Source organism: Cyprinodon tularosa, unplaced genomic scaffold (genome assembly GCF_016077235.1).
Source record: "Cyprinodon tularosa strain WSP-4 unplaced genomic scaffold, ASM1607723v1 ctg388, whole genome shotgun sequence".
Taxonomy (NCBI): domain Eukaryota; kingdom Metazoa; phylum Chordata; class Actinopteri; order Cyprinodontiformes; family Cyprinodontidae; genus Cyprinodon; species Cyprinodon tularosa.
Window position 1 is genome coordinate 1,199,867 of NW_024039105.1, and position 27,377 is coordinate 1,227,243.

The 27,377-nt window shown below is 37.0% G+C and overlaps 1 protein-coding gene across 5 annotated transcripts in view; it reads right to left on the minus strand.

The window, feature by feature from the left end:
• The window catches only part of znf385b (zinc finger protein 385B), a 96,011-nt gene that overhangs the window by 53,987 nt on the left and 14,647 nt on the right, over positions 1 to 27,377 (minus strand). For 3 of the 5 annotated variants that reach the window (XM_038297471.1, XM_038297467.1, XM_038297472.1), the window contains exons 2-4: positions 2,095 to 2,232; positions 1,867 to 2,010; positions 1,593 to 1,706 (exon numbers count right to left, since the gene is read on the minus strand). In XM_038297471.1, the coding sequence (XP_038153399.1) occupies positions 1,593 to 1,706; positions 1,867 to 2,010; positions 2,095 to 2,230 (394 nt within the window). In that variant the 5' untranslated portion in view covers positions 2,231 to 2,232. Of the gene's footprint in view, positions 1 to 1,592; positions 1,707 to 1,866; positions 2,011 to 2,094; positions 2,233 to 10,371; positions 10,391 to 27,377 lie in introns of those variants that run through there. The other 2 variants (XM_038297469.1, XM_038297470.1) reach the window with 2 other exon arrangements.

Here is a 27,377-nt window from a genome sequence, read left to right on the forward strand (position 1 = left end):
TCCTTAATTTTGCCTTTGCTCACCATCAAAAGCTGGATGCCTTTAAAAGAAACACTAAGAAAAAAACAAAATTTCAGCAGCTTGCAGATCCCCTTTAGCAGCACTCACTGTAGCAGTTGTTTTCATTATGGTGTTTAACTCAACTCAACTTTACTCACTGGGGTTTACAGATCTTTATAATTTTCCTGCCTGTTTGGATTTTGTATGGACCGTTACATAATTATCTTCTTTTCAGACCATTTTGATGCATAACCGGTGATGTGACAGAGAATGCTGCCCTTACAACAGCCCAACTGATGTGATTCCAATTGTTAGATTACTCCATCCAACTGGAAATGCAAGCCATTTCAAACTGAGCTCTGAAAAACACAGGAAAGTTTATCCGGCTCTCGGCAGACAGAGGAAGAATAATAAGGGACCCAAAATCATGTGGGCTGGGATTGAAAAAGTTGTATCTGACGGTTTTTGCAAATTGAAAGTGGGTAAGCGATTCAAGTAAATGAACAAGATGGTATTAATCTGAAGTATGTTTTTATCACGTATATCATAGTGTGTATGAATATTTTTAGCCCATGCCAGCACACTGCTTTGGATGCAGTTTATTAAGCAAAGCATATTTTTCTGAGCTAAACACAAACTTTTACTGCCCAATAAGTGGATTTGCTTGTGTGTTCGTACCAGCAAACAACGGATAGCTTTAATGATGACTATTGTATGCGGCTGCTCATAGGGTAAGCAGACCTTCTTTAACTTTTTTTTAAACTTGTTTTCAGTTTTTGAAAATAATTAACTGTGCACACCCTTTAAATGCTTTGGGTTAAATGTATCTGAATTACATGTTCCCCATTCACAGCATTTAGCTGTTTTTTTCCTCAGTGTTTAAATGAAATCCCCATGTCCGCTATGTGTGAGTAACGGAAAAACCTGATAATCCGTCCTAGGTAAAATGGTTCCTGCTCCTGTAGGTGAGGGGTGTTGGACCTCAGGAAAGGCCTCGCTGTTGATTGGTCAGTTGCTAGAAAGCCTCCAGGATTGATTGACAGATGGTGTCATGTGAATAAGGACCTAGCATTGGCTACAGAAGGATTTTGTCACATCTGACACTATCAACCTTGTCTACCTCGATGACTCAGATGACACTAGTTTTAAGGTTTAACTGAATCCTTATGATCTCGGACAAGCTTTTTTTTTTTATACCCTTGCAAGTCCTAAAGATGCTTTATATTTCTGAAATTAGCTGTAGATTAATAAAAAACAAAAAGCAACTCTCGCCCGTACTGATCAGCTCTCTAAAACTTGTGTCTAAATTTCCAAACATAGTGCCCTGTGTTATGGCCAAACACCTCTACTTTGGTCTATTCTATCAAAAGAATATTTTCCCCCCTGAACTTTCCCTACAGTTCACGCTCCTTTGGTCTCTATTTTCTCTTGCAGAACTATAAACTTTACAGTTTTGCAGAAACCTTTTAGAATCTGATATCTGTCTTTTCGGGTAATTTGCTGAAACAAAGTCTTTTCTCTTTGGCATTTTAATGATAGACATGGAAACTCTAGTCTGGATTATTTTTACAGCAGAGTAGCTTTTATCCTACCTGCAGCTGTGTTGGAAGCACTGAGGATCCGATTCAGTCCAGTCGTCTGAGATAGTCCTGCAGGCTTAGTGTTCAATCCTGTGGCCTGAGGAACTGACCTGGTGTGAGCTCCTGCTGGAATCAAAGACAATTCGATCTGCTAAAGCTCACAAAAAGCTGACAAAATCAGGCTTCTGCTGAAGCTAAAGTTGCTACTGATACTAAAGCTGAAAATAACATTCCCTCGTGGAGATTACACTGAGACTCCTTAATTCGGTCTTCAGCATTAATGCACCTGCTGCCTGCTGCTGTGCCTCTCCAGCTTGGAGCTGTCTCACTCTCCGGAGGTGTGACCTGCCGTTGTAGTGCAGCTGGGCCTGAGCAGTCGAGGTCAGCTGCAGGTTACATACCTCACACAAGGAGAACGCCCCATGCTGACCTGGAGGAAACAGCAGGGGTGATTCTTGATTAGGGAGACACCGAAAAATGTAACATATTACTAATCCTGGATAATAACAATCACCTGGGGATGAGGTCTGCTGGATGGGATGACTGAGGGTTGAAGGTGTGGGTGCATCCATTAGATCCTGGCCCATCCCACCAAAGGCAAAGATCTGCCCACTCTCCAGGAGCAGAGACGGGCTGAGTGGAGTCTTCATCCCTAAGGAAAAACATCACAAAGATGTATTATAACACTACAGATGTGTTTGGTATTCAGTTCGAAATGGATGGGCTTAGATCTTGAGAGCACCATCAGGATGGAGACACTACATAACACTAAAATGGGCCACTCTTTAGGGGAGAATGGACAGCTAATCTGCAAAAAGACGGACAAGAATGAAGGCTGAATGACACTGGATGCAATACATCCTCAAAGGGAGAGTGATGAAGTAATGAGTAAGAGGACAGAGGAAGGGTGACATATGTGGATATATGCCTATGTGGGTAATTGTGTGTAGGTCAGTCTGTGACTGTGTCCATCTGTTGTCCCATCAGCTTTGCCAAGTCACATGGCCACTGACAAGATGCACAAATATACCTCCCCCATTCACTTAAAGGGTAAAATTCAAATTTTGAATCATATTACAGAAAAACATTTAAAAACAGTTTGGAGAAATAGGATGTGTGTGTTTTTTTTGTGTGTTTTTTTTACATCGTTTGGGTTCTGTTGGTCCTTGAAGTTTTCTTTTTTTTTATTTCTTTTTTTTTATTTAAGGATCATCACAATCAGTACATACAACAAACTCACAGTAGAAACTACATTATTAAAAAAGACAATAAAAACAAACAAAAAGAAATGCTTAGTGTCTCCTCATCTTCAACATGATGGTTGTGTTTTAATCTATGCTTATAAAAACTCATCTGCTAGAATGATCCATAATCATGAAGATCTGTTTTCTGAGATTCTTTTTTTAAGGTAAACATACAATTAAATACAGTATATACAATCTACTTGATAAACTACAAACAAGACTATCAAGATTACCTCACTGTAAAAGAGAATCAGTTCTACTTTAACATGCTTGTATTGGTCAGTCAGTGCCATTTTCACTAATTTTCCACTGCAATATAATAATAGCTTTCAGCAGATGGTATTTTCTCCCTTAACATTTCAGTGTTCATATTACGCTATCTCAGAATCCAAGCAGATCTGCTGAGGCTGCATTTTGCCTTAATGAACATGAATAAGTTTGAAATAGATGTCATCGTCAACAGCATGAATTCTGGAGCAAGTTACAAGTTGGGTTGAATATTTGCTTTGCTAATTGGTCTGTGGGAGTTTTAGAACCCAAAGAGTAAAATGCTGCAGGAAATCATCAAGATCAAGCCTAAGGATAGGTGCAGTGTCTCAGATAGCATGGCTAATAGAGGCCTTTAAGCTGTAAAGAAGTTCTGGAAACAGTTTTTTTTTCTGAATTTGCAAGAAATTTGAGCTTACCGTTTGTCAAGTTTGTCAAGTTTGTCAATTGTTAGAATAACTGTTAGCTGTTTGTTTCTGATACTTTAATTATGTGATAATTGATCAAATAATGTTGATGCAAGTGACATCTAGAATTGATTTGTATGATAGTTAGGTGCAGGAAAGTGCAGTTTCAGCCTTTGTTGAAACAGCAGAATACGTATATCTAAGGAGAAATACAATTATTTTTCCTTTATATAACACCCAGCAAACATTCAGACTATTCAGCAGTTTTGTTAGCTCAGTGAAAGCAAAATGAAAAGAAGTAGCTCACAAGAAAACTCCCAGATTCCAACATTCAAGGACAATTGACTCCCTGTGGAAATGTCCATGTTTCAATTATGGTTACAAATCATGTTCCAGGAAACCACCATATTCAAAGAGGAGTATATAACATATAAAAAAAAAAAACCCAGACAAATCATTGAAGAAGTCCACAAGGTTAGAAAAGAATAGCTGAGTATGCACAGGGGGAACTATCACACTCCCCACCGGAGAATTGTGTTGTGCATGATGTGGATGAGTAAAATATAACAGGCTTGTCAATTCAATTCAATTCAGTTTATTTATATAGCGCCAAATTCACAACACATGTCATCTCAAGGCACTTTACAGTTCAACCAGATCATACAGTCAAATTGATACAAAGTTTTCTATCTAAGGAAAACCAGTTGATTGCATTGACTCATTGACTCAAATACAATCCCCCACACTAAGCATGCTTGTAGCGACAGTGGAGAGGAAAAACTCCCTTTTAACAGGAAGAAACCTCCAGCAGAACCAGGCTCAGTGTGAGCGGCCATCTGCCGAGGCCGACTGGGGTTCAAGGAGACAGAAGCAGAGATACAAAAAGCAGCTGTAAAAGGCGGCCCCGTCCAGGAAACACACAGCCAGGCAGACGAGCTCCAAGGCAGCTCCCATGCCAGAGGACGAAGAGAGCACATCCACTCAGTCACGGTCAGAGAAACAGGACCACACTGGAAAACAGGCCGATCTCCAACATCTATTAACAAGGGTGTTGATAGAAGCAGCACAGCTGATGTTTTTTTCCAGGATGACGTCACAGCCAAACAGGAACAGACTGCTTGTCAGGAAGAAGAGAGGGATTTCCAAACATGAAGTCAGGTAAAGCCCTTCTAGGGACATCTGATACACAACGGTTTTCACAAACACACGATGGGAATGCATTCATTTTCTGGAGAGATTTCTGCAGCCTTTACTCCTGACGTCTTAACATTATTTCCTGGATTGTTGTGTTAAAAAGAAAATATATCAATTTGCTGCCACAGCAGAGGTAGCATGTTCTGCCTCCTCTCCAAACAAAACACATTACCAACTCCAGTTGGAGAGCTCATATCCTGCAGTCTTTGGATACATCCCCTGCTCCGACATACCTGATTCTAATGGCTGAAAAAACTGCTCAGCATGTCATCAGGTTCTGTGCCAGCCTGGTAATGAATCAGTCATCTGATCCAGATGTCTTAGATCAGGGAGGCATCTAAAAGCTGTTGGATAGAGACTCTTAAGGACTTGAACGGGTTGTCCCTCAGTTTTTATTCCCTTAGTAGCCCCTTCCTCTCCTCCTTTGGATAATAGGTGAAAAATAGTGCACTGTAAACTACACAAATGGTTTTTTTGCTCATATTTTATGCAGATAGCAATGCAACTTAAAGACTCTGGCTGCTCACCAGAGTCCGAGGATTTAATGTTTGATCTGTAACTGGATGACTAAAATCAAAAATGAAATATTTTTTCAGTCAGTGAACACATCACACTTGATTGCATACTAGGACATTTTAAGATAGAAGGCCTTAAACATTGCTTCCCCTTGCTACTTTCCTTTTAGGGAGAAGCACAGTATGTGGAAGAGGCTCCTAGAGCATAACCTTTTTTTTTTTTTTTTTTGTCCCAAACCAAGTCCAACCAAAGTCTCCAAAGCATTTTTCTCATCAAATGCATGCAATCTACTCTTCCAATGCCTTTAAAGTTAGTCATTAGTTCTAAATTAACACATGAACTTTAACTTTTGAAATCTTCATTAAAAAAAACATTATTCAATCTGTGTCTGATTCAAAAAGTAGTTTAAGTTGCTTTCTAATTTTTAAACTGATATAGCACAATATCTACCACATTAGAAATGCAACTCCGCGCTCATGTTCCAAAAAAAAAAAAAAATGCCCCACAGCAGAGTCATCAGGATGATTTTTCACTTTTACCTATTAGGAATATTTAACGGCACACTCAATTCTACATGCATTAAAAAAAATTTAAAAAAATAAATAAATAAAAAATTAACTGAACCTCTCTGTTGACAAATGCAAACACCAAATAGTTTAAAGCATGCCAAAAATTACAACACAGTGGCCAATTTCCAATAAGAGAAAGCCAAGAAATCAGCAAATGCCTGTCCAAATCTCAAACCCCCATCTCTCTGTCTTACAGGTGTCCCAAAATGCAGTTTGAAATCAGAGAGGGTGAACATATTACAGGAAAGATGTTTTGTTTTATTTTCCTCTGCGTGTTATTGAACATGATAGTTTTTGAAATGTTTTTAATTGGAGACTTTACAGAAAAAATAACAGTTATTAATGCCAACTATGTAAGTCCTCCATCCATCCATCCATCCATTTATTTTCTGATAGTCCTTGTCAGGTTCACGGTGGAGCCAATGCCTATCTACGGCAATCTATGGGCGAGAGTCGGGGAGCACACTGGACAGGTCGCCATTCTATCGCAGGACCATGCAGACACACACTCACACCTAAGCACAATTTAGAGAAGCCAATTAACCTAACAGTCATGATTATGGACTGTGGGAGTAAGAGCTACCCACTTCACCACCATGCAGCCTTAATTCAGCAAGTATTGATGCTAAATATAAATATATGCAAATAAAAATGCTAATCTTAAAAACTCAGGTCTTTGCCGTTTAACTGCAGATCAGTGTAACATTGACAGATCCCTTTTAGGAATTTAAAATGTACCATATTGCCTTTATATAAATAATTAGTGATTTATCAAATATAACTAAATGCTCCTACATAGTTGTCATTTTTTATTCTCTATAATAGTTAAGTAAAGCTGTTCTACTTTGAAGTGATCTTGTGAATATATGTATTTGTTGTGAAATGTTGTATTGCTTCATTATGAAATGTCAAAAAAATTACAATAGAATAAGAGAAATGTAATGATTAGCTTTCTAATTACATATTTTACTGTAGCGTTAAATTCAGACACTGCAGTTAAAAAATACAAATCATAAAAAAAGTCATAAAAAAAATCAAAAACATAAAGAAATAAATATAAAAAGAATATATACACATTAAAAAATGCAGAAAACAAAATAATTGAGACTGACAGCCATTTATGTTTTGTCTAGTCTTCGGAAATAACTTTTCAATCTTTCATTGTTGAAAGTAGTTAATCTATAAACAAAGAAGAATAAAAGGTATCCAAATGTGTAATCAGCAGATTAAAACTTTTGGAAACTGGTATTCAAAAACTCTCTTGAATTCTCTGATCAATTAATTTTCATGTCTTTAAGGAAACACATAAGAATAAAGTAATTAAAACTTTTTTTTAAAAGATCAAAAACTAAATCTTTAGGTTTAAATCAATCGAATCACAATTGAAATATAAATTATGTAAAACCTAACACTGATTAAAATGCTAAATGACAATTTTAGAAGGCCGATAACACCATGCTTATAACCTAATTAAATCAAAATTATATAGAATCATAAAACAAAAAAAAGTGTTTAGTCAGGAAACATTCTGCTTAGCTCACATCTTTAGTTATTTTGTGTTGTATCTCGTTTGTATTTCAGGTGGTCATTAGGATTCAGCGTTCTGCAGATTCTGGTTAATCTGACACTGTGATGAATTAGCTACACTCATACTGTTACCTGTAGAAATAAACACGGACATACACAGACTGTCACAGAGCCAGCTGATGCTGACATCAGCCTCAGCAGAGGAAGGATTAAATATATCTGCTGTACTGAGCAGGGAATTACTCACATACACACACGGACACACAGCCGCAGAGGTAAATACAGGAACAGAAACACTCCGCTGCACATGACATACTGGTAAGATTCCAACAAAGACTTATGGTGAAGAGAGCATTTAAGATTAAAATAAAGTGAAATGTGTGCATTTACCTTTGCCTTCGGTCTCGTATGTGAGTCTAATACAGGCTGACCAGGCAGTCAGTAATCAGGCAGGCCAGCTGTGGGTTATAATCCCCCCCCCAGAAACCCACACATAAACACACACGCACATACACAGCCGTCAAGCAACAATGTAATTCCTGCCTGTAGAGGGAAAAGAGGAGTTTTTTTTTCTCCAGTGAAGCCTCTCAATGACAGCTTCAAAGAAGCAGCAGGATGAGTTTTAGCCTCATCTCAGTTTCTTTCATGTAACGGTTAAATGGAGTTCATCATCTCTGTCCCGGCGATGATCCCAGGCCACCCTTTGACGACTAAATCCAGACGGGGAAGAACTGGGATCAGGAGCTCTATGACTGTGTCAAAGCTGACGCCTACCCATTTTAGTAAAAAACTTACATGATGCAAATTCTTTAACTTTTCATTATAAACATTGATGAGAAGGAGTCCTGGACGGTACTCTAGAAACGTGGAGTAAAATACCTAAATTAGAGCTGCGTTCCTCTAAAATTTAACACTTCCTACTGTATGTAGAATGTGTCTGCAAATAAAGTCTCATTTGCTTCTAAATACATCTACAAACAGATGTTTTAGAAGCCAAAAGGACAAAGACAACTCTGATAATCAGGTTTAAAGCTCAGAATCTTGGTTTATCCATTAATTCTTTATAGTCTGCCAGATTAAGAAAGCATATAGATTGCAGGCTGTATATTTAACAGGCCTCCCCTTACAAATTGTACATTATCTAGCATTTTAAGATAGTTTACAGATTCTACCACATCATAGATCATTTTCTGGCAATTTAAACTGAATGTGAAAACAAACCAAATAATGAATTTGAGTGCCTGTTCTTTGATCCTTAGGGTTTGATATGGTGCTCTGCTGCTTGGACAGCCTTAGCTTGCCTAAAAAAGCTTTAATCACTGTTTTATAGTGTGTTTTTTTTTATAATTCCTCTTGAAGTGCTTTTGTTGGGTCAGACACTGATGTTGGACATAAGGACATATGAGCAGGCCTCAATCTGCATTTGTCTCTCATCCATTTGTTTATGGACATCACTTTGCTTTTATATTATGCACAGCTATGTTGGAACAGCAAAAGACATCCCCATTTAGCTTAAATGTTTTGGTACGCTAAACTAAAATGTTTGGTTCAATGGAACTACTGTAACAAACCCAAATAAAAAATACTGCTCCTGTCAAAATCCCTTTGGTGTAATGATCACAGCCCTGATAGCTGATCTATTTGCTCACTTCCCTCACCTGCCATACCCTGCCTGCTCACTAATTATCATTCATCTTATCCACCTGCTCCTTCTGCTTTATATACGGTTCAGCCCAGCTATCGGGGCTAGATCATCGTATGCTGTTTGTCTGTTCGTTTGCGTTTTTTTCCCCCATAGTTCAAGTTTTCGTTCTCAGAGGCCAGGGGTTTGAGAGTGTTTTTAGTGTTTTCTCATTTTTTTGTGATCGTGTCCTGGCTCTTCTCTCCTGAGTGTGCCATGTTCCTGTTTTGTCTCAGTGGGAAAGCTAGTTTAAAGCTCTGTATTTCTAACTCTTATCCACCAAGTGTACCAGTATCCTGTTTTGGCTTATTAAAAGGAGGCAGTTTAAAGTTCCATAGTTTTCCTGGTGTCATGTCATGCTTCTAACTTCCAACTGCTGATTCTACCTGTCTGCATCCGAACTTGTCTGCCTGAACTCTCTGTTGGAATCTCTAAACCCTGAACCTGTCTGAACCCACTGTGGATTCCTAGAACCATGGATCTGTCTGTTACTGTCCACCCCGCCTTCCCCCGCAGCCGCTGCGTATCCGCAGATCCACATCCGCGTTTCCGTTTCTGTTTGTTACTCTTCTGTTTTATTTTCATTAAACGTTTTGAAACTTCCCACTTTCTGTCTCGCCTCAAAACTGGGTCCTACATTCTGTGTTCTTGACAGTTGGTTGGTTCTCCAAACAGTTCTAAGGGAACTTTCTCCTCTTGTACTTGTTAACTTCCTGTCAAATAGTTGTCTTTTTTTTTTTTTTACCTTTATTCAAAATTATTTAGGGAGTAAAATTGTACAACTGACATGGAGATGAAAAGGGAGGTGAGAAAGAAAGAGGGAATAAGAATTAAGGGGTGGGAGAAAGAGATAGAGACAGGAAAGCATGCACAAAAAGAGAAAATAAAACAAATCCCAACAGCACTTCTAATGTATCAATGTATACAAATTTGTCCCTATTGCATTACTTATGTAAAAAAAGGGAGGTGGATTTTTGCTAAAGAATAAATATACATTTTTTTCGCCAATATCAATACCTGAAGAGAATATTGCTTTTAAATTTCCTGATATATATATATATATATATATATATATATATATATATATATATATATATATTATGAACTTTTAGACACCATGCAGCAAATTACAACACTGCTGACATTACTTATCTGATAAATGTACTATTACCAGTAATAGTAATTCCTGTTACTATTACTGATACTAATCCTGAGCTTTATCTCTATCACTTTCATTTGCCCAAACTAACACCACATGGCCAGTCTCCTTCCCCTCCAAAACACACACACAACTGGTAACAAGATGGAAATAAATGTGCATCCCAAATTTTCTCTATGCAAATTTGGTTAGAGAAAAATAGGAAACATTAAAACTTATCTACCAACCTGGTCACATTCACTGTAGTGTCCTTGAAGTAGGTGACTTCAGACTAAAATCCTTTTATAGGTAGAAGGTTGACTTTTATGGTATGTGCCACAAAGTTCTGCATAGTAACAAACAATTCAATAGCTTTTCCAATTAAAAAATAAAATTAAAAGCTTTCTGTTTAGGTAACACATTTGGAATCCAAAGAACAGAAAGAAAAAAGCACTTCTCCTTGTTAGATCTCTTATCTTTTCCTATAGTGTCTTTATGTTAGAGGAGTGGGCAATCAGGACCTCAGCCAATAGGCTGGATGCTCTGGATCCTGCTGGTGTTAAAGATAAAAGGACAGAGGGCAATAATGTATGGCCAGTTCCCTGAAAGAGACTGCTGTCCACAAAAACACACACACTCGCTCACCCGCCCGCGACGTGCACACATTTCAACCTGAGGGAACGACAGGACAAAGAAACTAATGGAAATGTGACAAGACAGAGAGGGGTCTGAGAGTGGCTCTCTCTCTCCCTGAGGCCTGGAGCTGGTAATAACAGTGACCAAAGACAAACGCACGCACACACACATATACACACATTGCAAGACATCCTCACCCCTACATACACCCACTGAGAAGAGCAGGGCAAACAGCAGAGGAGATGCTGGAGCAGTCTGAGACACAGTCTGATGTCTATTCCTGCAGGATTCTGCGATGGAAAGTAGCTGAAAATGAAATTCTTTTACACCTAAGTAATTTAACCTTTTTGGAAATAACTATAATCTTGTTTTGCATGTGAAAATAATACGCCTTATTTTCTGATCTAGCCCCGATTTAAGAAGCACCTAAGAAATAGAAATAAAGGGCATTAGAAATAAATTTAAAAAATTCCAGGTGAACATTTCCCATTACCTTATAAGATAACCATCAGAGAAACGAATCAATAGCTTAATATCCAACCAACCATTCACTTCCATGTCAGCATTCACAGCTGTTCATGACCTTCAGTATGTTACATAAGGTTATATCTGAGCACAATATTTCATACAGCATCTCACCTAAATAAAAACTGGAGCAGCTCTGACCTGAAACTATAGGAGTAAGAAATGCATTTATGGAGTCTTTTCAGAAAAATAATCACTTGTAAGGGTAGATTTTATTAAAAAGCAAAAAACAAAAACGCTGCCACCCTTTAGAAAAAGACAAACAACCAGTGTGTGGGTCAAGCTCACGTTCTGGCTGGGCTGATTCCTAAGAACCTGCAGGAGGCTGAAACCTGAAGACGCTTTGAGGACACATATAGGGATCTCCATTCAGATAATTATGCCTCTTCACTCCTCCAGATAATGATACAGGAAATGAGGCTGAGTGTTTATATGCATGAGGAGTTAGGTTTTTAACCTCGTGGAAGCAACAGTAATTTATTCACATTCAAATAAAATAAAAACTACCAATAGGATATTTGAGTAATTCATCAATAAACTGCTGTTTGTATCCAAATAGTATATTTAAAATATATTTTTAAAAAGCTTTTCATTCAACTTAAAAATTTGAAACTTTTTAATCCCTAAGTTTAAGTTTATCTCAAGTGTTATAAAAACAACAAAGTTATTTAGTTTACACATCTAATATTAAATTGTTGAGATGAAGTGAGAAACTGGCTGATGAGAAGGTAGTTTTAGCTTGATCTGTAAGTAACCACCAGCTGGTTGGGAAACAGAGATCTGGGCCCATCTTCACAAAGATACACAGGCTCCCTTCAGAGAGCTCCTGTCTAGGTTTGGTTGTGGTTTTTGAGTGTCCAAATGCAGAGGCAGACATGAGTTTCTTGAAGATTTAATTGAATGATCACAAACAACTGAGGCAGGAATCCAAAAAATGCAACTTAAAATGTAACACAAACCAGAACCATGGAGACATCAGGGGAAAAGAGCACATGGAGTCAGGGAAAGGCGAGGAGAGATGAGGTAAGACCAGGAACTGCACAAGGAAAGTATTTATGGGAGACTGAACAAAGAGAGAACTAACGAGCAGATTGGGAGCAGGTGTGAAGAGAAGAGTCTAGAAAGGAGCTAGGGAAAAGGAGACAAACACAAGAGGGTATCAAATAAAAACCGAAGAACTCAAATATATCCAGAAAACACAACAAAATAGAAATTAAACCAATAAAACTAGAAAACATGGAGCAAAGTAAAACTGAATACTCAAAAGAAAACATAACAGAACCAAGACGAGACAGCTCCAAACTTAGCTTTAGGATTTCTGGCAATGAGTTTTAGCTTAAGAGGGACTCAGTAAGTTGGTGAAATTATCATAAAATGGAGAGAAAGCGATCTAGTTTAGCGAACTGGAAAGAGGACATTCACCTACTTTTGGTACAGCTCATGGAGGAGCATAGTGCAGCCCTGGAAGATCGATTTGGTTCCAACCTCATGGTGCAAACAAAGCGTCACATTTAGGAGTGCAATGTAAGAGACACAAAAGCCTGAAAGGAGACAGTAGCACTCAAGCACAGTTCTTGTTGAAAGTGGAGTGTTGCACACAGGGGCGGATTTAGGAAATTTGGGGCCCTAGGCAAAGACAGGCAGGGGGCCCCCTGAGAAGAAAACCCATAAAACAGACCCATTCTACAGATAGAGAAATGTTAATAGAATAGACATCCATTATTTGTTCTAGGTTTTGTCCCTCTCTTCTTGTCCCTTTTTCCTCTCTATTTATCAGCGTTCTGATGGCATTTTAGCCAAAGGATTTTTATCAAAAACATAATTAATGTGCACAAATAAGGATTAGTTGTATTAACCATACATGGAAACAGAGTTTTATGGGGCCCCCAGGAACTTGGGGCCCTAGGCACCTGCCTAGTATTGCCTAATGGTAAATCCCCCCCCTGGTTGCAAATGAACATTTATAAATATACAGTATATATTAATTTAGAGCTCCAATTGTTTTCTAAATGCTTATTATCGAAAGCATTTTAAAGTATTTTAATAAATTTTTTATAGTATTTTCTGTATATTTCCTTGGATCATCTGTAGTTGTTCATTATAACTACCATTATTAATTTTTCCTTCTTAAAATCTTCCACTAGAGGTGCCCTTTTAAACAACTATTCTGCTTCAAATATTTTATTTCCCCCTATGAGGATGATCATGTTTATATCTATACTTAATTGTATGATTGCTATAGAAGCTTGGATTCCATTTACTTGATACCTCAATGAGGTCGACCTCAATCATAATCCTTACATGAATAAAGTGGTAGCACCTTATTTATTCATTGTTATTTATTTTATGGAGATGATCTCTATTCCGCCTAAGAATTCCGGTCAGCAAGAAATAATCAATAGATCATTATCTATATCTAAAACTAACACGTTGGCTGTGATTTAATGAATTTTGCGTTCAGTAAAAACATAATAATAACATAAAAGTCATATTTTTTTCGTCCCAGTCAATGAGTCTGGGAAGGCCATTTTGGCCTAAATATAGTAACACCTTGCTCCTGACATCTTCAGGCAGTGACGTCACGGTGTGGTAAGACCAGTGCCATTCTCCCCGCTTTACAAGCAAAATCAATGGGAACTACTAGACACACCTGCAATCAACAGCAATTATTTAAGACTTCGAGAGGACTTCACCATTGAAATTCATGAAAGCTATAGTTAAAGTGCCAATGCCCACGTGTATGGCAGTTGGATGTTGCGATGCATTTGATATAAGTGAAAAAAATGAGTTATTTCACCTTTCCGATTCATGATTCACAACTTTGTCATTGGATTGCCAACTTGAAGAGGGAGGATTTGCAATTGTAACCTCTGGCCAGAGAAAAAACGCGTAATATGCAGCCAACATTTTGAAGAAGAATGTTATCAAGATGAATTCGATAATAGCGTGTTGTGACAAACACCAGATACAGCATTGGGACTTGCTCAACAGCCGATATCTCAGTGTGATGTCACAAACCGGTAGGTGGCATTAGTGTTCTCTGACAAACATGGATGTCTCCAGTAAAGCACATTCAAATGAAAATTACTCTTAATTAAAAACACTTATCATTTATTGAACAGTATGTAATAATTTCATATCTAAAGTTTTTTCAGAAGTTTGAATTCTAAATATGACCAAACTTCTCGTTTAACAGCGTTTCTCCTTTGGAGCTTTCTTAATTCCTAAGGTGCTTTGAGAATAACTTTTATTTTACTAAAGAGAAATTATAAAAATTACATCACTGGGAGCTACTGAGTCTTTTTCTATCAATTGAAAACTTACAAGATAAAATTTTATGTTAGCCATTTTCAGTCAGAGGAAGCTAATTTAAAGGGATTAACTTTATTGCGTCATACTTATCTAGTGAATATTTACATTGCTTTAGAAAATCTTTCTCATTTAAAAATAAAAAAATAACCACAAACTTAGCAACCTTTTCTTGTTCTTTGTGAGACTTTGGTTGAGCATGTTTTTTTAGTGAGTATTGCTGTGCTGCCATGGGCTGCATCCTAAAACACTCACAGGTGGCCCAGTTCTACTGCAGCAGTCTCATCAAGCTGCAGTTAGAGTTGCTCTTCACCGTCACTACTGCATAGCCAGACTGCAAAAGTACCACTGTTTGAGATAGGTAAAAGTACATTTAACTTTGCTTTCAGCTAATTTCTGGCTGTACTTACCTACAGTAAGATGCATACTGGAAGTCGTAGTTAAAATATAAATCAATACCGGTAATCTACAATTCATTTGTAGGTCTAAACATATTTCAGTATCAAACTTTAAACTTTTAGTCCATCTTAAATAGTATTAACACTCTCCTGAAAATATGCAAATGTGCCTTTTAAGCGACCTTAGGCATAAAGCCTTGTAGCATTTTCCTGTAGCTTTTTTCCTTACCTAACAGCTAACAGTAAGGCTGAACCTATTCATACATGTTAGATTCTTTTAAACTTCTGTTCTTTTTTCTTTCTTTTTTTTGTGCAATGTGCAAAACTTTGGTTTTCTGTTGTTACTGTAACGTTCTACTTATTCCAGGCAACAAAAATATTTAATATCAAACTTGTTAAATGCTAAAATAACCTATCTTTAGTATCTCAATTTAGAGATCTTGTCAGTGGCTAATTCTTTTTACTGGAAATGTTTGTTTTTAGATAGTAAATCCCTGTTTTGGCTGTTCTCTACATGCAGTGTCTCATTCCATTTGCTTCTAGTAAAAATAGTTAATAACAGCTAAAGGGCAACTCTGTGGAAAAAGCACCTGAAATTTTATTCAATCAGCATTAGTAGGTTAAAGCCTTACAAAAACCTGAAAGTATATATAAAAAAAACGAATTAACCTAAAGGTCTAATTGGTTCATTTCTTAACAATGCCAATCAATTTAAGGATGCTAATCCATTTAAGTAACAGATGAAAACGAATCATCTGTTGGGTATTTTTGATATTTAGGTTTTTCAAGGACACAGCAAAGCTTCAATCAGTAAGATGAAATAGAAGACACAAGCAGGGCGAGAAAATATCCGTGTCAGCAAAATGAAAAGCTCCAAGTCAGAAAGGTGGAAAGACGAGTCTGCAGACAGTCTAAGATCCTGTGTGTTGGTTGGCTGGTTGTTATAGAAACTCTAGCTAGTAAAAAGATGACCTAAACAGTTTAGTTTCCATCAGATGGGATTATGGTAACAGACGCTCAGATCCTGGAGACCTTTCCTATTTTATTTTACCGCAGCCTTTCGTCTGTCTCCATCCTTGATGGCTGTTTTTGTCGCTGTTATATTTCCATCTCTTTAATTAATGTCAATAAAAAATACCTGTCATATTGTGATTTCTTTTTGACAGTGCTGCAATCTACAACCATCTGTATGAATGCATTTCACACATGAGAGTTTTGATGGACAGCATGAGAAATGTAATAGAGGAAAGATGTTTAGACAGCAGCTTATCGGGGCCAGTACCATGGATGCAGGAAAAAAGATTTTTTTTAAATCCTTAAAAAAAACATGTAGAGCACAAAATAAGTAAAGTATTAAACTGTGATCAGAACTGGTTTCTATTAGCTAAGAAAAAAAAATCAGGTATTTTGAGGATCTGGAATGTATGTCATGATGTTCATACAATTTTTAATATTTTATTTCAGCTATTTTAACATCTAGTTTCGAAATGTAATGGCAAAAACTCAAAAACAGCTTTGAATCATATATACGGTAGAGTTTAAGTGAAAAGAAAATTCCTTGTGTCAATTTCTTGACACAAAGTTTAATAGTTAGTATCTACTTCAATTTTATGGCATGCTATTTTGCTCATTTACATTAAAATCATGTCTCAGTTGCGACCTAGTTTCATATATATGTAAAATAAATGTTCCTAAACACCCTGATCAACTTTAATAAGTATAATGTTTCTACATTGGTTAGTGGTGCTTATAACATGGACAGAGATTTCTTTAAAAGACATTTCTTTAAAAGTTGGATTATCTTTTCTATTGGACAAATACTGCAAAACATTATGAACTAATCTAACGCTTTTTTTTAAATGCAGCTTTACCAGAAGCATCAGCATTTTTGCAGGTGATGCAGAAATCTCATCATTCAAGTATATTGTTAATTTACCCTGATAGGTCTACATCTTGATAGAACCTTTGAAAGCCTTAAAATATTGCAGGTGTTTCGAAATTTGAAGCTGATCCAGTTTCCTCTTATTTGTGGATTTGCTCCCCCAACATTTTCTAGTTGTGCATTTTGTTTTATGAGTTCTAGGCATGAATCTCTAAAAAAAGAAAAGAAAATCAAAGGACTGCATTTTGTAAAACTTCTACCCAACATGTATCACAGAATTCCCAACACATTTGCCACTGTACTCCAGTGTACATGGTTGTTTCTAATAAAGCATATTAATTAGATTGCTTAGCAAAATTCAGGAGATCATATTCAGATTAAGAGAGGTGGTCTAGTGTGCTGTTTCTATCTTAATGTCTCACATACAATAGAAGATGTAACATGGTTTAAACACAGGGTAACACTGTGATGCACACTGGGCTTGTTCTGTCCAACCTTCACTTCAGGACACTGTGACTTAAGTTCTTTCTTTAAATAGCTGCTCTGCTCCATTGCAAAGGGACTGTTGCTGCTCAAGGTGAAGTGCCGATGCTCTTTTAAATTCCAGGACTGCACTGTTCACAAAGGCACCTCAGACCCAAGGGGCCCTCAGCACCGACAGCCAAAAGCTTTGCTTCACTTGATGTGCAAGGAAACTAAAGGCTGTGCAACAAAAAACAATTCACCTGTTGGAACATTTATAGCAGTGATGAGGACAGGGGCACTTTTACCATCATAATGTAATGTCAAATAGATTTTTGTGTTTACAACGCAACATTTTAAGTAGATTTTCATTACTTTTCACATAATGCATAAACAGCTCTTTGCATTAAAATTATGTAAATAAGAAAATTAAAATTCTGTATCTTTTATAATATTTCTTTTTTTCAAAATGTCTGCCATTTACTTCGATTTCTGTAATGATTCTGACCAGTTTGTCTGCACTGCCACCATCTGCTTCTGATCATCTCAGTGCTGCAGCAATTTGGATATTTGCTTCCAACTGTGTCTCCCCTGCCTGCATCCTAATCATGTCTCATTCACTACATTTGTTTACCTGGCTCTATATGCAGCTCTCTGGCTGACAAACGGTGCCAGATTATCGAAAGCCTTGTGTGAGTGTGTGTCCGGCATTCTTTCCTTGCCTGCCTCCCTGTTCTCAATCTCGATTCTTTCCCCTGCATAACCTCGCATCTGTAACCAGAATCTGCATTCCCATGTTCAACTTTATTTGTGTCCCCCAGCTAACATTTTAAGCCTTACTCTCGGATCATGTCACTGATTTCTGCTTCCACAGCTTTGACTCAGTTCCTTTCTCCTGATTTCCAATAAGCCAACCTCCCAGGTAAGTTGACCCAAACATCCTTTTCTGTGTGTTCTGATTGTGGCTGTGTTTTATCAAACCATAAAGTCAAAAGAAAGGAGTTCCATTCCTTGTCTGTCAGTCCCACAGAGACGTCAACCTCCTGTAACCAGCCTGTTATACTAAGGGGCCGAGGTTCAGCCACCCTGCTCCCTGACAGAGTCTGAGAAGGTTTGTAGCTTCATTATTAAACTTCACCTTGCATACAAATCCCTGCTCATCCACAAACCTATATCAGTCCCTTACAAGGTTCCTAATCTGATTGAGACTTTCTGTCGTCATACAAACTCCTATTTCAATAAATAAACACTAATATATATATATATATATATATATATATATATATATATATATATATATATATATATATATATATATATATATATATATATATATATATATATATATATATATATACATAACATATACTGTATGTTTCTACCTAGCAATAATAAACAATAAAGGTGTGGTCTAGAACTTTTTTTTTTACTTTTGATATTGGTTGAGAGAATTGCAGCAATAATGGCAGAAGAAGTAGAAATACGTCCAATTATGTGTGTTCCTGAAATAGAAAATGTAGTACGTAGTGCCTACTTCACAAATTTTGCAAGTAAGAATTATGTTTAAGCATGAATTCCATAAAGTGAATCATAGGGTTAGTAATCCAGCAGGAAATGTCCCTTCAGTTTGCTTGTCATTTATCAAATATAATTAACTCACCATGCTGTATCCAAGCATCAATCTACATTGTGTTCCAAATCAACAAATTATGACAGTAACAATTGACATTCTGAATATGCATGGGCTGTTTTTCCAAGGAGGAGTAGAAATGTCATTGTGCTAGACAGTGGTAAAATGTTTCCTTATCTTATGTTGTGATATGAATAGCTTTTTTCTGTCTGTTTCTACCTTATGGAAGATGTTCACACTGCTGCAGTAATAAGAACTCCAATCTGCAGCAGTTAATGTCCCATGCATTTCTTGCTATTTCAAGTTAGGGATTAAGAATAATGATCGCTTGTTAGAGAAAATCAGGAAAAATGTATCGTTATGCAGTTGTTGAAGTTATTTATTGAGAACTTCTGCTGGCAAAAAAAATAATTGTTTAAATTTTACATTTCTCTTATAAAGTACACACTGCAAAATAGTCTTCAAGAAAAGAACAGAAAAAAGAAATACTTTTGTGCATTCAGGGGATGTTATATAAAACAATAAAAAACAGATGCTTCCATCACATCATCTTGCCCCTAGAAATTGAAAGAATGACAGGTTGCAGCAGTTGAAAGGCACATTCATCCGTCCGTGTTTGGGCCTCAAAGTAATCTTATTGTTGTTTTAATTTCTCCGATTGTTCTCCAATCTGTTCTCTTCATTTGCTCAACTTAGAGATCATACATGCCATCTATGTGCAGTGCTGTTATAAATTTTGGCTGCCTTTGACATGTGCAATGTAAATCCACATTGGTCTTAACTTAAATAAGGTAGTCTTTACCACTTTTGCATATGTATGCACAAACTCTTATTAGATTAACTGCAAAGGGCCCAAAGATTGCACATGCAATTTTTTGGCTTGCATCAGCAATTTAGAGCTCCCTGCATGGGATCTTATAGATTAGACCTAATGCATTCATTAGTCTTAAAGTATGGTTTTGTAGCTGTTTCTTATCTTTGCTTGTGTATAAATAATCAGTGGCAAGAGGTTTAAGTGAAACCTGCACTGTTATACCTATGAGTCCTAAAGCAAGGCACTCACAGCTTCATATTGGCTAACTAATATAAGGGTTTGCAGGATTCTTAGCATGAGGGAGTGATGTAGTCATTACAGGATCTGTGTGGGACCAGTTGGCTTGTCACACGAAGCAAACCTCACCTGAGATGGAGAGGTATTAGTATGCTGATGAAGGTTCTCAGTCATCCAGGTCATAGTCATAGTCTATGAGAGGTATTAGTGTTTTACACACATGCTCTCTTGCATTACACACTGGACAGGTCTTTTGTAAGGTTGCAAAGACAGAAGAGTTCACTGGACTTCAGCCGAGGAAAGAATCCTCTATATTGGCTTACTATAAAATACAACAGTGTGAATAAGATGCCAAACTCTAGTGATTTAGTTTAACCAGTCAGAACATATAGCAAGATTGAAAATCAGCTTGTAAAGACTCACCATCTTAGTCTATAAAAAGCAGAAAAAAACTGTTGCTGTATATGTATAATCAATATATTTAACTGAAAACAATTTAGGTTTGAGTATATTTATTTAAATGCAGCTTCTTTATCTAAATCGATATGTTTTGTATTTATATATTGAAATCACAATTAAAGGCATAGTGGATGATTTTTTAGAGTTTTTTAAAAGACCCGCCCTCTCCACTGAAAAAAAAATTGCACATGCATAACCCTGTACCTGCTCCAGAGAGCGAAAGTATATTACACGCATGCAAGAGCGTGCACAAGCCCATTTCTCCTCGTGCACGCTCTGTTTAAAGTTGCTGTTTGCATCGCTTATGCAAGCCTACGTTACAAAAGAAGATTTGCAATTTATCAATTATGTCAGACTCACCACCGGTAAGTAAAAATAGGGAAGAGCACGTAAAAATATCACCAGAATGATTGACAATTAGTAGGACCACTTTTTTAGATGATCCACCCAGAAAAAGAACATCCTCCACTATACCTTTAAAGAAGCTGAACATGCTGATAAAGATGGCTGCCTTTGTCCTGTGAAGCTCCTCTAGATCTGCAGAAGATGATTATTTTCAAAAATGAAGAATATTACAGTTAACCCTGAGCATCCCCAGTGTTAAAATATCTAACCTTCCCTTCTTGCTCTATTGTATTAGGAGAAACAATAATTTGCCCATCCCCCACATATTACTGTGCACTGATCAGTGCGATGCCTGAATAGAGGCTAATTTTTCTACCTACTGCAAGAATCAAAGGCTTGGATCTTGGGGAAAAAGTTTACTTCTGAAAACATGAACAATCATGATATAGAACCTACAGAAGTGCTTTTTTTAAACCACAATATAAAGGATATGAGCAAGAAGCCAACACTATATACATAAGCCAATAAATCTAGCATGTTTGTTCTGTAGTCTTGGTTTAGTCTTTATATCAATATCTAAATAATCATAGATAAGGGTCATAGTAATTTCGTAGCATTCAAAAGTCATAATGTTTATATATAGATATATTGCAGCACATTAAATATTTTTTGTTTTACTGTTCAAAATTAAAAAAGGAAATTAGATCAAATTGTAAATTTTTGTCTTAAAGGTTTTTTGGTAACACTGCAATAGAGCACACACTTGGTTTTTACTCAATATATATGACAACACAGGGATCTATTTCAATCTAAGTAACAACTAACAAAAGTAAACTGAAATTTTCAGGAGTCTATAATCAAAAAAACACAAAAAAAAAAAAAAAAATTATCACCTTAATTTAAAAATCTATACGTCGTACTTTTCCTGCCGAAACAGGATAGAAATAGACCAGATGTTTCACTGTTACCGCCTGTCAGAGATTAACACACGCAACATACTACATTTAGGTTATCCAGCAGGCTGTGTAGGATTTTGTAGGACATGATTGGTCAAGCCAGAAGGAGATTGGGGGATTGGGATTACAAACCGCAGATAAATGTCTCTTAGTATCTGCGTGTGTGAGTTTTAGCTCAACCGGTATAATCTGTGCTCCGATATTAGAGATTACCACTCAAACACATCAGAGTGCCTGTGGTCTGATTTACCCTCACTAACCTGGTGGATGTTTCCTCATTAAACATCTCTGACCTTAAAATACCTGGGATGGCATAAGGAAGATGAGCACTACAAGACAAGGAAACTAAACACTAAGCATCGTATTATATTCAATACTGACTGGTGTTAATAAAAGTAAAAATCAGGTAATCCACCCAAAAAAGAAAAAGAAGATCTTCACAATTTATAAGTTAACTCGCCTACATAGTAGCCAGACTAATATTTATTTATTCAGGTAAAGACAAAACATAAAGTCCTGATAATAATATTTAAAAATACATGTGATTTAAAATCTTTTTTCTTTCTATAGTTCATGAAAATACTTGATATAGAGTAGGTAAAGAGACATTGTGTAAGTTTTTATTGGAAAATATCTTTAAAATAGCCTTTTTTTATCCTATATGATGAAAGCATTGTTTGATTTGACTGACATCTCAGTAGTTCGGCGCCGACGCATCTATAAGCATGTAGCCTACTTTCCTGAAATTACTAGTGATGTTATGAGATGAGCCGAGGCTTCGAGGCGTGTGTCAATTAATGGAGGGGGCGTTTCCCCGAAGCGCGAGGCATGATTCATTTAGAAGAGGGGCCAAAATTGATGACGTCTGAGGACTCGCTACCGTGATACCATGTGACCACTGCGGGAAGTGGTTCAGGAAGCGCAAGAATTTTGACAGGCATTTAAACAGCTTTAGGATTCATTCAAGATGTGGGAGTTTTTGTAGAGTTGCTGTCAGTTGGATAGAGTTTGGATAGATTCTAAGAATAGATTTGTTGGAAAAACAACCAATCTAGTTGGTAAAAACTATGTTGGTTATAAGAAGCAATGTAATGATCAAAATTTGAGCAAGCCACCGGACACACTGTAACGTCAGTGTTGAGTAGTATTTTTTCCATTGATATGTTATCCACATAAGTCATCTGTAAAACACAGACTCCCTCTCCTGAGGTTGATGGTTCAAGACATACCTTAGGCTTTTGAAAGATGCGATGATACGTAATTATTTTGGCTAATGACACTAATTTGCATTGGTTTGCCCTCGTAAAAACGCTGCCAAATTAGGTCAGTTTAGCCAAAAGATTGGTTGAACAATACTTCCAACCAGATTAAAACCAAAAAATGTGGAAAAACTAATACCGGTATGTTTGAATGAAAATGACCAACACCTTTGATTTTTGCTCATCATTGCCCAATTTGCACAAACACTTTCACTGTCTGCTTGAGTTTATTTCACTAAAATGGCAGAAAAACTGTGCACCTTAAATGCTTGTTTTAAGACATTTTACACTTAAAAAAAACGAACAAAATATTTTATTATACACACCAACCATTAACAATTTCAAAGGAACTTAAAAGGGGGGAAAAAAAGAAAAACAATTGCAAAAAAAAATAACAAATTTTATTACAAACTGTAGTTCTGCACTCCACCAGTAGGTAGTGACATGTTCACTTGAAGCTTCATGAACTGTGGGGATAGTTAAAGCAATTCGGCCAAACGCTTCAATGCCTCATGAGGCTTCATCTCACCATCGCTAGAAATTACTGACCTAGCAAATAATCGAAGGGTGTTACAGCCTCTGGCCTTTTAAGACTATGTAGGCTTGTTTTGTTATGCAGGTTCAGCTGTGACAGAACAACTTTCCTTGTCGGTTGCCTGAAGGCTGCAGAGGAGCAGTGATCTCATTGAGCCAGCAGAGGATTGTGAAGCCAATCAGACATTGATGAGGCCCACCTGCCCCATATAAAAGGCTCCTGAGATCATTCAATTGGGGGACAGCTAGTAGGAAGAGGTTTTGTTACGCTGTTCCCCCACCTTTGGTGTTCATAACTGCTTTGGGCAATTTGAACTGTTTGCTCTCACTTGTTCTCTATGTTGTTTGAATCTGCTTTAAGTGGACTTTGTAGAAGCTAGAACCTTGTCTTTGGGAGGTTTGGTGCTCCCTTTTTCTTTTCTTTTGTGTTGTTTTGAAATTACTTTAGAATGACCTGTTTGGACATGTTGTAATTTACTTTGCACTTAACCATTCTTGGATTTGTTGTCCACTTTTCTTTTGTTTTAATTGGGTTAAGTTGTGTTTTGTTTTCTTTTGTGAAACTTTCTTTTGTAGTAAATCATTTTATATTTTATTAACTTAACTCAAACACTGACTGTAACCACATCAGGTGAAAAAAGTAGAAAAATTAAAAAACAAGCGGAAACTACATGAACGAGCAGAAGAGTCCTGTAGTTCTGCTTTTTGGCCATAAGTGGCAGTATCATTAGAAAACTGTATAATGCCTCTTTAAACAAATAGGTACAAAAGAGGCAAAAAGGTGAAAAAAAGGTACAGAAGCTGGAGCGGTTGTTTCCTTCCAATATTTTTTCTTGCTGGTGTTCTCGAGAAAACGGGTTAATTTTCTCATTATCTAAAGATAACGAAAGCCATTTTATTGAGATAAGGAGATGATTGGTGTGTGTTAAAATTTCAATACCACAACAGCGGGCGAGGATTTATAAGTCATGGCAGCCTATGTGTAACTCTGTAAATAATCCCGTGTTTAACCTTTAGGTGACGAGACAACGTTGTTGATTTGATCATTGGCTTTCCCTTTTCATTCATTAGCAATTAGACCTGTGCGGTGTTCTGTCACCGGTTGTTTTCTGAGAAGCCCCCGTGTTATGCCTGTAATGCGAATAAGATGCATTTACCTCAAAAATTAGTCTAGATTAAAGATTTTCATTAAAAAACAGTCCGATTGGTTTCTATTGTATTCCATGCAATCCAATCATCCACCACGACCTGACAATGAGTGAAAAGAAAAAGGAAACTAAAAAATGTATTATTTGCGCACATGCAGTACCGCGGCCGCACAACTACGGGCACCGCAGGCATGGATGGACTGGGAATCCAGGGCTGTTGGCCAGCCTCATTCATTACTCATACAGGTTAATCATCTCGTTATCTCAAGAAATCAATAACAGTTTTCTCATGATAAGGGGATAGTTATCTCATCATCTCGAGAAAACAATTAATGAAATAACCGTGATAATGAGATAGTTATGTCGTTATCCCAAGACGACAAAGATAAAAAGAAATCGAATACGGCCGCTCTCAGCTTTCGTATAAACGTACCTCATTTATATAGCACTTTTAGAGTCGTGCTCACACAGTCAAGGATCTTTACACTACAGTTAAAGTCATCCATTCCCAGTTTCTAATGTAAAAACATTCATATGACAAACAGATCAGTGATCAATTTTCGATTAGATGCCTTACAAACAGAAAGGAGGAAGACTGAATCCAATCCAGATTTTTCAAATTGTACAACGTAAAAATTGTATTGTGTGTGTAAACAGACCTAGAGGTGTTTGTTTATGGTGCCACACATGAAGTTGATGACATTTTCTTTTACAGCAGTATTATTCCATTTCTTTAACCTTGTTTCCCTTTTCATTTTGTGAATCAGCCTCTATATCTCCTTGATGTAAATCCCTTTAGCCACTGTCTCTAGCTTTGTGGTTGTCTCAGCGATGCAACTTACTTAGCATATTTTGTGTTTAATACAGTATGCTCAGATGATGCTTGGCTGAGGTGAGCTATTTAGAGATAATACAGGAGATTAGAACAGCTTGTCTTATTGCTCTATGAAGCTTCCTGTTGCAGCCCTTTACCACTAACAGTCCTCTGAACACATTTATTAAATGCTTAAATTATGTAAAACATTTGACTCCAGGGGTCCCCTCAACCACTGTGTCTTTGGACCTGACACTGATGTGGGGTGACAATCATCTCTAGCTACATGCAGGGACTTTGGCAGCTGAAGCAGAGAACTTTTGGTATGGAGAGTGTTTCCTAAAAACAAATCAAATTCTGCCGATTTGCATATCCTAATTTTATCATTTTGGTTTTATGATGGAATACTCTGTGCAGAAATTCCCAATCATTATAGCTACATCCCAAAAAAAAGACACCTCTTTCACATGTCACTTTAAACAAAAAATCCATAACATGTGATTTTCAGCTTGTACTGCTAATAGCAGTTAGCCACCTCAACAATAATTCATTAACTCGACTTTCAACTTCCAAATAAATGCTTCCAACTTTCCTGTGGCATTTTTTCCCTGCTCAAAGATCATTATTATATTAAACTTTTTAATCAAATTTGTTAAACAAAAGGCAAAAGGAAATTAAATTAGCCCTTAGAAAAAGAAAGCGTGTTTGCACAGTGTTGCATACCGGTAGATCTGGCACCTCTGACATCAGACACAATATGAGAATATGTTAGTGATCACAGCCAAAGGTTGGGTGCAACCTGGACACACTGTTAGTCCATCACAGGGTGGCATGGCAGCATGTACCACACTGTCTCTGTGCACTGATCAGCCGTCTGAGCAGGAACAGTAAGGGAATTAAAGCCACAGCCAGAAAACATTAACATAGACCGAAAGAAGAGAGGATGTCTATGACATCACTTCCTTCTCAACATGCTGACTCATCAAACATTCAATAGCTGTTCCACTCAACTAATGGAAGAAGAAATGTGAGACAAACACAGAAACACACACAATGGTGCAGAGAGTCTCCTAATTAAGGTATTTCAGGACACAAAGTGAAGCTTCAAGCTGACAGAGTGACATCATAGAGGACGGCATGTTGACAGCGAAGGCGTGTCTCACTTCTATTAGATGACCAGCATCACCTTGACATTTAAAAGACTGACGTGTTTGACTTGATTAACTTTACTGTCCTTCTGCTGACGCCAGGAACTTGTGCATCTTCCTGATTGACCCAAAGTTGTGTCTACAGAGCCAATTTCCTTGTAGAACAAACCACCATTTTGAAGGGTTTTTTTTTAGCAGTCTTGCAGAATTTACTGTTTTTATTGCCTTTGTCTATCAAGAAATTTTTACTTTTTCTTTATCTTTGTTTGCACAGCACATCCTGATAATTGTTACCGGACTTCAGGTCTTGAACACACTACTGCTGTAATTTTTGGATTTAAAAAATCTCCCTGATTTGAAAAAAATAAAATAAAAAGAATATCCATCCATTTACTGTAATATTACAGAGTATACAAAGCTTATAGCAAAAAATAAATAAGGATCCCAATCATACCCATAAAACACACTCTTTAAAATGCATGAATGCATAAAAGTATTGTGGCTCTGTGTGACTACTTGGTACATCACACTCTAGTATGGTGGGCTGCAAGATCATTGCCACCCAAAATCTCTATTTGTAAAGTTTGCAATGTTGTGCTAGTGCTGATTATGTAAAGAAACCTTTGCTTTGGTAAACATTTGTTAAAATACTGTTTCCTTAATGTTTTCTAGGTTAACTTACCATTTAACGTAACAGT